The sequence below is a fragment of the Sceloporus undulatus genome, chromosome 1 (genome assembly GCF_019175285.1).
Source record: "Sceloporus undulatus isolate JIND9_A2432 ecotype Alabama chromosome 1, SceUnd_v1.1, whole genome shotgun sequence".
NCBI lineage: Eukaryota > Metazoa > Chordata > Lepidosauria > Squamata > Phrynosomatidae > Sceloporus > Sceloporus undulatus.
Genome location: NC_056522.1, coordinates 321980679 through 321994216, shown reverse-complemented (window position 1 = coordinate 321994216; position 13538 = coordinate 321980679). Strand labels below are relative to the sequence as shown.

General features: G+C 40.4%; 1 protein-coding gene across 3 annotated transcripts in view; it reads left to right on the top strand.

The window, feature by feature from the left end:
• Window positions 1-8946: 8946 nt before the first annotated feature.
• Window positions 8947-13538, top strand: part of LOC121933223 (small kinetochore-associated protein-like) — a 13926-nt gene continuing 9334 nt past the window's right edge. Inside the window, exons 1-4 of one of the 3 annotated variants that reach the window (XM_042472666.1) lie at window positions 8947-8982; window positions 9247-9312; window positions 11552-11684; window positions 12797-12865. In XM_042472666.1, the coding sequence (XP_042328600.1) occupies window positions 11560-11684; window positions 12797-12865 (194 nt within the window). In that variant the 5' untranslated portion in view covers window positions 8947-8982; window positions 9247-9312; window positions 11552-11559. Of the gene's footprint in view, window positions 8983-9246; window positions 9329-11551; window positions 11685-12796; window positions 12866-13538 lie in introns of all 3 variants that reach the window. The other 2 variants (XM_042472656.1, XM_042472647.1) reach the window with 2 other exon arrangements.

Genomic DNA, 13538 nt, shown 5'->3' with positions numbered 1-13538 from the left:
CACATTCCCTTGGGAACTTTCCCTAAACTGTATTTCTAAATGCTCACCTGAAATGTTAAGTTACTGCAATGGCAGAAAATTGGAGACTGATATAAAATTTCAATTTGGGGCATGCTTCTTATTGGGGGGAGCAACGCTATCACTTTGCACCCCCTCCCCACAGCTACACTCCTGCCCATTCTTTGTGATATAGTTTTAATGTAAAACAGAAGTGTGTAGTAGCTGCACAGAAATACTGTACTATTAAAGCAAATCCTATATCTTACACAAAATCTTGTTCTTATGAATCCAAATAGAAAGGAGATGTTTCTTTGACAATATCAACCACACATCAGTCCAGCTCCTGTTCTCATCTGTCTATTTGCCAACTAAAGAATAGACCATTACAAGAATACAGAAACTAAGCCCCTAATGTCGTCTTTAACATTACAATCATATTAAGGATGTACAACCTACTGTGTTGACAAAATAATTTGACTCGACATAGGATTAATTATGAAGCCAGGAGAATTTAAGAACTATTTTTAAGCTTTGCTTCTAGCTGTCCAGTTACAGAAGAAACTAAAGAGAACTTCAGTGTGCTGTAAAACAAGGGTGGGTCACTGTGGCTCTCCAAATGTTGTTCCTATATCCTATACTTATTTTGTTGTTGTGTGCCTTCAAGTTCTTTCCGATATATGGCAACCCTAAGGCAAACCTTTCACAGGGTTTTATTGGCAAAATTTGTTCAGAGGGGGGTTTACCTTTGCCTTCCTCTGAGGCTAAGAGAGTATGGCTTGCCCAAGGTCATCCAGTGAGTTTCCATGCTCAAGCAGAGATTCAAACCCTGGTCTCCAGAGTTGTAGCCCAGCGCTCAGACCAGCACACCACAATAGCTTTCATTATACTTACTTGCTTGAGAGCATCCTATTTAACACAGTAGGGCTTAATTCTGAGCAGAATTGTATAGAATCATAAAATCATAGAGTTGGAAGAGACCACAAGGGTCATCCAGGCCAACCCCCCTCCCATGTAATATAGGATTGCAATATAAAACAAAAGAGTAAAAATTTCAAAAGTATTTTCCATCTTTCATTTATGAAAATTCAGAATTAGTAGGGCAGTCTGCTCCCCCTGATTTCCAGGTATTAAAACTTTACAATACTAAGCCCTACATTATCTCAGTCTGGGTCATACACTTTCAATAGAGCACTTTGCACCTGACAAATTTTGTCATGCAGTCAGTCTTGGCTCAAATGGCTCAGCCTCAGATTTTGTGTGGAAATGACAGGGTTGGACCCAGGCCAATCTAAACTTTGACCTAGAGATGGCAAGTTAGCATTGATAAGTTGGGCAATCTTGAAGGGAAGCAGGAACACTGGCAACAGGATAATGTCCTCCACCCCATTTAACAGGGACAGGCAGTTGGGGGAGTTAGAAGGTGTTTGGAACAGGCCGGATCATGCAAACATACAAAAACAAATCATTGAAAAGGCAATGGTGCTAGGAAAGGTGGAAGGCAGTAGAAAGAGAGGAAGACAACATACCAGATGGTTAGACTCAATCAGGAAGGACATGGGCTTGGGCCTGCAGGACCTGAGCAGAGAGGCTGAAGACAGGGGGTCTTGGAGAGGTCTCATTCATAGGATCATCATGAGTCAAAGTTGACTCAAGAGCAGTTAACAGTAGATAACACTGTCTACTATAAAACCATATCTCTAAAAGAGTGTCATGACTGAGGAACTATACCAGGTGTCTGCTGCCTAAGGTGCACTGCTGTCTAATGTGACTGCCTTGATCTGTCTAATGGCAGAGCCAGTCCTGGTGCATTGTTAAAACTTACATTGAACTAAGGGTAGGCACTAAGTGATGTGACTGAACTTTTAAAGTTAAGATCTACCTTGGCCATGGACAAAGAAAACAACAGGGGGGAGCTAGGGCTGCCTCTAGATGGATTAACACCCCCACATGCACACACCAGAAGTCTTGGGTTTTGTACCCGTACTTTCCAATTTTATTTTGGAGAGGCACATATTCCTGGGACCTCCTGGCATTATCAAGGACTTTTCATTCCCATTCCCAGTTTAAATTAACGCAGTATTTTCCAATTTGAAATGTCTCTGTATTGACTTCCGGTTGCAATGGTGGATTGAGAAGATGTCCTTTGAAGTAGCTCTCAGAGGAAACGTCTACAGGACGCAGTGTCGGGGCACAAGAGAGTCAGAAGGGCTCTATGCAGACTCATTTCTACCCAAAGAGGAATCAAACCAAACAAACATCTTGGTTTCATTCCCCAGGTAAAGCAGGTCATGGAACATTTTGCGGCCACGCCTATGTTGTGCTCAATGAGTGAAGGGACGCCTACAACTTTTAAAAAATTTTGTTTGTTGAGTTTCTACAAGGTCTGCACCCCATTGTATGAGGGTTCCAATTTCAAGCTTGGAGAACATATGGACTGTTCATCATTTAATCCAAACTCCAAAACCTAGCTTGCAAAGAGGAAAGAAGCAGGTGTTTTAAGCTTGGAAATTAAGCCAATATTTTGTTTAAAAAAATCAAATGATTGTAAGGACCCTGATATTTGTATTGGAACTATAAGAGTGAGGAAAAAAATCCCAGTTGAAAGACTGTGGGAAAGATGTAGAGGAGAAAGAGAAGAAAACAACAACAATAATAATACTGAATAATACAACGGAGGAAAATTGTGAGTAATGAATGGATCTGGTTAAAGAAGGATATTGTTTTAACTGGTTTCTGCACTGTCAATTTAAAGAGAGATTTACACAAGATGTTAAGACTTTAGGCATTGAGCCAACCTCCCAAGAATTTGACAAAATTATTTTTTCTGAAAATCCCCGAAAAATTTCTATGTTTTATATATATATATATATTTAAATTAGAAATGCATGATGAGTATGTTAAATCCTCCATGATTAGATGGGCCCAGGATTTGGATGAGGTTTTACCTTTAGAGCAATAGGAAAAAACGTGGTGCGAGAGACTAAAATACAGTGTGTGCTGATATTAGGGGAAACTATTATAAGATGCAAAATAGATGGTATCTTACACCTACTAAATTGGCTAGCATATATAAAAATAAAAAACCAGAGTGTCAGAAATGTGCGAAGGTTCCAGGATCATTTATACACATGTGGTGGTATTGTGATACTTGACAAAATATTGGACTCAAATTCACAACAAAATTCAACAAATATTAAACTGTTATGTTAAACTGGATGCAAAATTATTTTTATTGGGTATGATTTCAGCTCCAAAAACAGAGGAGAAATTTGGTAAACTTTTATTTTATATGGTTTCTGCTGCTTGGATGGTATACGCTTCTCATAGGAAAGGAGATGAACAACTCACCTGGAAAGAATGGCTGATGAAATTATTGGACTATATGGAGGGATAAATTTACTTGTCTAATTAAAGGTCACAATTGGGAAAAACTGAAAAAAACGTGAGAACCCTTTGTTGGTTTGAATATAAACACATATATATCAAACAGTGAGTGGGGAAAAATGTGAAAAAATGGCAAGCAGTTGAAACAGAGAAAAACCTGTTTGTATTGATGTATGTTTAATTGCGTAATAATGTCAATATGTCTCTCCTAGGAAGTCATCCTAAATGTTCAGTGTTGTTAGTGTATTGTTATTGGTTGTGTTATTGTATTGCTATTGTTATTATTTCTGTATTATTGTGGTAATTGTACTGTAATTGTAATGCTATTGTTATTGGATTTTTTTTAACTCAATAAAAAAATTATTGTTAAAAAAAGAAATGTCTCTGTACTTACCTTGTGTGTTTCTACGACAGGTAGAGTATGCCTTATCTGGAATTTTGAAATCTGAAAAATCCAAAACCTTTTGAGCTATATGTATTTGTGAAGCTGGAGAGAGACAAAAGGATCTATGAAATAGTGAGAGGCGTTGATGCACGCCAAGCATTTGGATTCCTGCCATTTCATAGATCCTCAGTCTTTTATTATGTAAATGCAAATACAAGCAATTCCATAAGCAAGACTAAAAGCCGCTGCCTTTTAGATCCAGTTGGAATTTAATGGATGGAATTTAAAGTTTATGTCCTGGACTTCAAGCATCTCCCTAATACTCATATGGCCAAAAGGAGGAGGGGCTGGACAGAATGAATACCCTTCCATACCATATGAACTGAGGACAGCAACCACAGCATTGTGACAAAATGCAGGCCTCTAACTAATATTTTCACCTTTTTTCCCCTTTCCCCTGATGATTTTTAACACCTTTCGCCTGATGAAGAAGCCAGTGGAGCTTTGAAAGCTTGAGCAAAATGTATTTTGTGCATTTTGGTTGGGCCATACTATCACTGCTTTGTGAGTTTTGGATGTTATTGTGCTTTGCTATATGGCCAACAAAGCTGAGAGATAAATATGGGTGAAATTTGTTTTGAGGCCCAGTTCTACCATTGGCTGTGAAGGGATGCTCGAACCTATTAGTCAGAGGGCTAACATGCTTCTCCACTGTGTACCATCTGCTGCATCATTTACCATTGGCAAATGATATAGCAGTAGTGTGTGTCAATATGGCACTTGAAGAGGCCTGGAGCTATGACCAGTTCTGGAATGAGACACACAGTGACACTAGAGTAGATCCTTAGATCAAAGATTTGTTGGCCCCACTCAGTGGAATGAACAGCAGAGTCCCAAACACAGCACAGCTGGCATACTAAATTTTGAAGTAAATTAATACATGTTGTCACCCCAGTAAATTAATTCAGTCTAAAGCCTAAAATGAGATAGCTTTACCCACTGCACAATCACGCAGAAGGATTTGCACCATTACCATCCTCATGGTAAAAGTCATCCTTTAGGTTTGCACTTAAGAGGTTAGCCTCTCTCCTCACAAAATTTCTCATGAAAGGAATAAATTTGGGGGAGGAATACGTGTGGCCCTCCAGGTATAGCTGGAATTATTCTTCTCCATTGGCTGGGGGGGGGGGGGAGTTGCAATCTAACAACATCTGCAAGGCCATATTTTGCCCACTCTGTTTTAGGATATCTGGTGGGGTGAAAGCCAGGATTGGAAAATCCAACTGATTGACTGAGGCTGCAGCATTAACTTCACTCAGTGAAAATCAGTGGAACAAGGTGAAAATTATGAGAATATACTCATAATCCTCATACAGCAGAAGATGAAATGCGGACCTGTGTGATGTCATGGATTTGTGTTTTATTTATTGTTATTTAATTTATTGGTTGTATATTAGAATATAAGGTAAAATGCTATTGAGAGGGGGAAGAGAATGAAAAGTTGGAGTTAATGCTAATTGGTGGAACATTTGAGGAGATTTGTATAAGGGTGGTTCAGTTTGTTGGAGTTAATCTAGGGTCTGAGTAGAGGGAAGTTAGAAAATGGTTTGAGTAAGATTAGGGTTGAGCTGAGAGAAGGGAGTTTGAATTAAGCAATTGATAAGGGTCTGAGTCACCTTAAAAGAAGTGACAGAGAGAGAGAGAGAAAGAGAGAGAGAGAGTGTGTGTGTGTGTGTGTGTGTGTGTGGTGTTTTAAATGTAATAAATAATCTGTGGTGTTATGTATTGTTGTGTGCCTTTATGTCATTGCTTTTTTCTGAGGCTAAGAGGATATGGCTTGCCCAAGGTCACCCAGTGGGTTCCCATGGCCAAGCAAAACCCTGTGCAAGTTCAACACTCAAACAACTATGCCACACTGGCTCTCATGTTTATTTTTATGTTTATGTTTAACTTCTGTAAATAAAGAGTATCTACACACACACAATGGGGCTCGTACCTGCAGTGCAGCATGATGCACATGCCATGGGTGCACACATCATTACCTTTTCCGGCACGTGGCTTTCAGCATAAGCTGAAAGCTGCATATGGCACACCCACATATGCTGCAGTGCACTCTGTGTGTGTGTGTGTATATATATACAAACACACACACACACACATATATGTATATACATACATATATACAGAGCCGGCCCTCTGTTTTCGTGAACTTGGGAGTCTGTGTCCCTCGGAGGGGGGACAAAATGGGGTGTGTGCTGCCATTCAAGCCAGTGGGGCTTGAATATTGATGATTTTTCATTTTTGCAGGGGGGGGGGTCTGGAACGGATCCGCCACAAAAATGGAGGGGTGACTGTATTTGGTCTCTGGAAATGCTATCTATCCGAGAGCTTGGATTCAGCCAAGGTGTTTGTGGTAGCAGCATTGAATATAGAGGGGTGGTGTCCATTGTAAACAGAAGTTATGTAAATCCTCAAAGATACCCTGAGGTTTTTTTTTCTGTAGCCAACCTTTAGATTTTATAATAAAAGACAGAATATAGTTTAATTTAAAAACAAACAAACTGAAATCTCCTCTTTCCTCCAGTTGCTAAAGGCATGAAAGAGCCTAGCCTTTGAATTATGGTAATATTCTCTACCAGGAGAAAATAGCTCAGACTGAGTCCTCTTACATTTGCATAAAATAATAATAATAATCCTCTTGTTTTTGCAGCAACTGGCAGTGTTTGCCTCCAGATAAATAAAAAGGCCATCACATGCCACATGCGCCCCCTGTGGGCCACTGAGCAATGGGATCCTGTATAAGTGATACTGGTGCTCATCTGCTACAGGAGGGGCAGCCTAGAGCAGGGGTAGGCAACCTGCGGCCCGCGGGCCGGATGCGGCCCAGCAAGGCCTTGGGACCGGCCCCCGCCCTGTCCTGCCGCCGATTGCAGCCGGAGCCTTTGGCCTCTCACACAAGGGCATGGGGCCTTTGGCCTATCAGTAGGAGGCGGGCAAGGGGGGGGCAAGCGGCGGGCAAGGGGGGCAATTCTCTATAGAAGCCTCAGAAATATGCATTTATATTAACATTTTTTAAAAAATCAGCAAATTTTTTCACGTGTCCTCCATTTTTATAAAAAAAGTGCCCTCCATTTGAAAATTTTGTCCTGCATTTGTCCCGGTTTATTTATTTCTTTCATTTTTAAAAAAAATTATTTAATTATTTATTTTTTGGCTTCGGCCCCCCAGTTGTCTGAGGGACAGCAACCCGGCCCCCGGCTTAAAAGGGTTGCCTACCCCTGGCCTAGAGGGTCTGCATCTGGCAGTAGTCAGGCTTCCTCCATGCTTTCTTTCCTGCCTTTGCATAATGCTGCTGCTTGACTAAAAGTTCAGTTGGTGAAGGGTGGGAACAAGTTAGCTGCCATTACTGAGTATGAGATCCTAGAAGTTATACTGACTATAAAAGCCTGGTTATGCCAACAGGCCAGTCCTGCATTGGAAAGGCAGCCTCTGCATCTGTTCAAAAAGCAGAAGCTGTTTGTCTCATCCAAGGCTAGATTCTCACCACTGGAGCAAATGAAAACTCCAGCAGCTAGAGGCCCCACACAGCTGCTAATGCCACATGTAGACAAACACACAAGTTTCTTGTAGTGGGATGGTGTCTAGACAGAAAAGTTCAGGGTGTGTTTGTTAACCTCTCTCCTCTTGCTGTTCCTAAGTATTGGGAGCATTTACATTCTACTATGGTCTTATGATGAAAAGGGGGTAGCAAACAGGGAATTGCTGCTTCCAATAGGGCCCTGTCACACTACCGAGTTATCACACTATGATTCCACTTTAACTACTACATCAACATCCTACAGATTCCTGGGATTTGTGGTGCAAGGAGGTTTACAATTCCCAGATAGAGAACTCCTCTAGTGCCTGCCCAGATTACAAAACCAAGGACCCCATAGGGTGCAACCTTTGAGGTTAAAGTGGAAGCATAGTGCTACAGGTGTATATGAAACATAAATGGATTGTGTTTAGACCTGGATTCCATTGTATATGAGGGAGACTCAACCTGGTACATAACTGCATAGTGTGAAATAATATTTATTTATTTATTATCCGCCTCTCCGCAAGGTGGGGAACGACAACAAATCAATAATGAACAACATTAATTAAAACTCATTTAACTTAGGCTGATTTTATCGCACGGAGTTTCCCCTCAAAACGGTTCCCAGGCAAATCGGAAACGTCCGGTTTGGAAAAAATGGCTGCCCAAATCCAACCCTGGAGGCAACGGGAAGCTGTTTTGAGGGCAATGTCCATGTGATAAAATCAGCCTAAGTTCTGTGTTTTTTAATTAATGTTGTTAGGTAAGTCGGGCACCGGAGGCGGTGCAATAAAGGCCTATATTTCTTCTCTGGGGCCATTGTTTTTTTGTTTCTTTTCCATTCAGCATTAACCCTGCCTTTGCACTTTCATCTCGCAAAAAGCACAAATCCCTGAGTTCCACAGGATGCGGCTGCAGCACTGAAAGCGGAGTCACCCCGCATTTGTTTCCACGGTGTAGACACACACTCAGAGGCTGCAGAAATCATCCTGTGTGAGACCGCTCTGACTGCCCAGGCTCAGAGCTAGGGAATCCTGGGAGCTGTAGTTTATGGTGGCACCAGGGATCTCTCTCTCTGACAGAGAAGGCTCAATGTCTCACAAAAGTACAGTTCCCAGGATTCCTTAGCATTGAGCCAGGGCAGTTAAAAGGGTCTCACACTGGATTATTTCTGCAGTCTGTTCACACTCTCCGAGGCTGAAGAAATAATCCACTCTGAGACCCCTTTAACTGCCCTGGCTCAATGCTAGGGAATCCTGGGAACTGTAGTTTTGTGAGGCATTGAGCCTTCTCTGTCAGAGAGAGAGAGTGTGTGCTCTGAGGCCCCAACAAACTACAATTCCCAAGGTTCCCTCGCACTGAGCCAGGGCAGCTGAAGCGCCTTCGACGTTCTATTGTGCGCGAGACCAACAAGCAAGCCTCCTCCTCCTCCTGGCATTCCAGGCGCGAGACCCGTTCTCCTGGCGGAAGCAGGGCGTTTGAAGCCACAGCATGGTGGGACTATTATTTAGCGCATGCGCGTTCGCGTCTTTTCCCGACATGCTCTGGGCCAGGCTTGCCAGTTTCAAACTGCGGCGCCAGGCAGCCAGGGAAGAAGAAGAGCCTCTGCTGAGGAGCTCTCTGTGAATTGCTGAAGGTTTGAAAGTCAGGAAAACTAATGGCCTCAGTACTTTCTTTGGCCAATTTGGGGGGCTGCATCCACACTGGAAAGATAACCCAGTTTGGCACCGCTTTAATTCTTTTTCTGGCCCAAGGCTATGGAATTCTGGGAGTTGGAGTTTGTTGTTGTTCTTCTGGCTTGTTTCCTTCCTTGTGCTTGGACATGCCCTCCTTCCCCTCCCTACACTTCATGCTCCCCATGCCTCTCAGTCACTTGCAGTATTTCCTTCCTATCTTCTAGGTTCTGAATATCATGGAAAGTGAGAAGTCTAGGATCCCTCTCTACAATTTTCAGCAAAGGAAGACAGTTGGTATTCTCAAAGGTTTCTTACCCTTTTAAGTTCACAGTACATGTTTTAATGAACTTCAGACATCTTTGCAGTGCTAGCACACAACAACTGGCTTTTTGTGACTGGACACTTTTGTAGTAACAACCATTGGTCATACATTCTGTATTTTCTTTCCCTCTGATCACACTGTGTACCACGTATGTGTCGAAATCTGCCAACTGAAGGTTATTTCTTTGTGCATCAGATGAAGTGGGATGTTCTCATGGAAGCTTATGCAATAATTTGGCCATGCAACCACACGCCAAATATGTCACAGCCCTCTGTTGGGGGCTGCATTTACACTGCAGAAATAATGCAGTCTGACACTGCTTTAACTGCCATGGCTCAGTGTTCTGGAATTCTGAGATCTGTAATTTTGTGAGATACTAAACCACCTCTGTCATAGAGCTCTGGTGCTACAACAAACTACAAATCTCAGGACTCCATAGCATTGAGCCATGGCAGTTAAAATGGGGTCATACTGCATTATTTCTGCAGCACAAGTGCAGATGTAGTGTTTTTTCTCTCTCTGTACTCCAGAATGTTTGAACAAACTTCTTCCAAAGGGAGTTTCAAGGGTTTCTCTCATTTATGTCATTTTAAGAAAAAGAATAATCATACGGGAGTTTCTCTTGCTGTTCCTCCATTGCTGCAGACCAAGGGACGACATCTGCATTTTTCCCAAGCCCTCAATACAAATGCAGAGGACTTGGAGGAGAGCGAGAGTCTCCTTCACTTGCTTGGATGAAGGACTGGGCTAGAAAAGAAATGGTGGGAGAAATCTTGGCAGTGGATGTTTTCCACAAGCCTCACCATGATTGAAGCAAATATCCAGTTGTTTTCAGAGGCCTCTAATATTAGCTGTAGGCTGTGGCAGAATCTTAGTTCACTTGTTTGGGGTTTTGAAGAAGGGAAGAAACAATGGGAGGAGGGTTTTTAGCCCTTGTTTATAGCTTTCCACAAGTGAAACAAGACAGAGGAAAAAGGACTTAAACACACACACAGCAGCCTGAATAATGATGCTATACATATCAACCCCTAAAGTAAATCTAGTTTATTGGAACTTACTCCCAGTCAGGCAAGTGGATATAGGACTGCAAACTTAGCCTTTTAGGCTGCTGTAATTCCTCAAGGGATACTTGGGAAGAATGATGGGAAACTTCTGGTACTCTGAATATTATTAGACTGCAAATCGTATCAGCCCTAGAGATGTAAAATTTCCGGAAATTTTGAAGCTATGCAAAAAACAAACACCCTGTTTTTATTTTAGAAAATGAATTTTGTGGAACAGTTATAACTTCAGGAATGTGATGTTATACATAATATAATACACTGTAGCACAGAATTAACAAGTATGGTATATCAAAAGTACTGTGCAGTTCAGTCAGAAATATTCACAAACTGGATTCAATATTTAAAATTATTCATTTTACAAATGAAACTGAAAGATCCTGAACTTAAACAACATCTTTGGTTTTGCCACTTTATTAGAAGCAAACACAAAACAAAACAAAAAATCCAGCATCGACGTTAGCAAAACAGAGAAAATAATTTTGTCTCCTCTAGCCTTACATGATATCGAGTAGACAAGTACTCATTCCCAATTTAAAAAAAAGTGGAGGAAAGGATACTGAGTCCAGGAATTGCTATGATCTGGTGTCCATTCTACTTCAAAGATGTTTTCCTGGTATAAATTTTTACAAATAATTTTGGGATAGTAAATATGAGCATCTTCTTTTATTCAACATTTGAAAAATAAATATTATAAAATCCATTTTTTTATTTCATAAAAAAAATTCCACGGGAAAAGGGGCTTTGAGGAAAAAACTGGGGTTTTTGGATTCCCTCCCAGGGCTTTGACATATCTAGTCACTCCTTTCCAAAACAGCCAGGGCAGAGGGAAGAATACACTCCTCACCTGTGCCCTAGAATGCGAAATTATAGAAGTCATGGAACACTTTTACCATTAAGATTAGTATTTTTACTAATTAATTCAATTAGTATTGAGACAGTATTTCTACTGTCAATGGAAGACTTGGCTATTTACTCAGATATTTGACTGATATCTTTTGTAAATGTTGATGCTGACAGCTATCCTTTTAACAAATGGCTTTTGATGGATTTTATTTTTATTCTATTCTGTTACTGTAGTTGTTGGTTTTAGTTCTTCTTTAACCTCTTTTTTTAGCACTAACTAAACATATTACTTATTTGCAGACCCACCAATGTTGGTTCATTCAAAAAACCAAGGTCTCAACAAAGTGGTGGACCTAAACCCACTGAAAGATGCTGATTTTAATTTTGCTGTAAACATTCCTGTATCTCTTGCCTCCAAAGACCCAAACCAAAGGTAAAGTAAAAGTACACTTCTAGCATTGGAAAGCGTCTGTGGTGGCCCACTAGTTAGGTCCTTCAGATATGGGGAGGGATTATGGTAGTTGCATTCCAAAAATATCTGGAGGGCCATATTTGTTCATTTCTGCTCTGCATTTACAGATAGGGGAGCAGCACTTGGTTGTGATCTGAAAGAGAGCTTTCTCCATGCCAATGTGGACTTCAGAGCTTCTTGCCAACTTGCCTCCCTCTCTGGGGTCCTCCTATTAATAATAAAAATATTTGGCCTGTTTACCAGTTGACTTTAGTCTTCCATCCTTAAAATGTTTACAAGGTTGTTGTTGGTTTTTTAATCTAGTACCCCCTCACTTTTATTTTTGACGTTCTCTTATTTTTAATATTTAATTTGCATTTTATTAATCTTAAATCACTGTAAGTCAGAGTGGACTTGAAGCCACATAAGAACAACAAAATAGGGTCAGAATTGTAAATTGCATTGACCATTTCTTTTAATAGTAAATAATTTTAATAAGATTTACTATCCACCTTTTTAACATTAAGTGTGAACAGTGAATTTGCTTTCCATTGTGTTTGATTAAATATTCTATCCAAAGAGCATGGAAGCATTACTTTCATCTCTAAAAGTAGTTTTTCAAAGTTCTGTTCAGATGGTCTTTAGTAATTGGATTTAAAAAGTATAACCTTAAAGATTTACGTTTTATTTGGCATAAATGTTTGTGCCAACGAGAATAGCTATATATATTTATACATACAGACACACAGACACACATATGCACATAATCTAAAGTGGGGAGGGGTGGAAGTGAGAGCACAGAAATGCAAAAGGTATCATCATAGGGATGATCTTAACAATTGTCATTATCGTGGTTTTGGGCAGTGATCCTAGCATAGATATCACATTAACACACAAATGATGATCATCACCATTAGACTCTGTTGTGTTTTTGGTGCAACAAATTAGCTTTGATACTGCTCTCTGAGAAATTTGTTCAGAATAATAAATATACTTGTGGAATGAAGTTATTGTTCATACATGGATTGCAGTTTGGCTTTTAGTTGTTATTGTGTATACATGTACAAATACCTCTCTATTCTACTAATGTTCAGGCCCCCAAAGCTAGGTAAGAACATAGTGCCTCAGCCTCCTAAGAAAGCTATGACAGCAGCTGCGCGCAGGTGAGTGCCTCTGAGCAACATTTCTTACCTTCTTCTTTTTATGCTTTCCCTCATCAACTGCCCTTTAGAGCAAGATTCTTTATATGAATTTCATTTAAACCAAGTAATGAAATTACAGTCTTGTCTTGCAAAAGCCAGTTATTATGCAAACATAGTTCTCTGTACTTAAGCAATGATTTCTGAATGTAAAACAAACATTAAACTGCTGTACTATCTAAACTTTTGGTTATGTGAGATTGGTTCTGCAGAGTTAATTCAGATTACGTTCCTGCTGTGAGTGTACTGAACATTGTAACTCTGAGAGTTACAAGTAGGTAAATAGGTAATTTATAGTGATGGTAGGATGCATTATCAGCCTCCCAGCCTACCAAGGGCTGCACCTCATGGTTCCAGGTTTCCAAATTTGCTATGGTATGCTAAATCCTCCCATTTTTCCTTTAAACATGTGCCTTAAGCTACTGTAATTTGCTCTTTAGGAGGTTGACTTGAAAGCAAGGTCCATGTTCCTTGGGTACTTTCTTAAAGGAAAATAGTGTGGAGAGTTGATAGTTTGCTGCCATTGGCCCTCTTTGCTGTACTTCAGTCAGCAGGCAAAGACCTTTTTATTCCAACAAGCTTTTAAAACAAAGTGTTTAAAGAATGGGCTGGAAGTGCTGCATTGTTTTAAACTGAA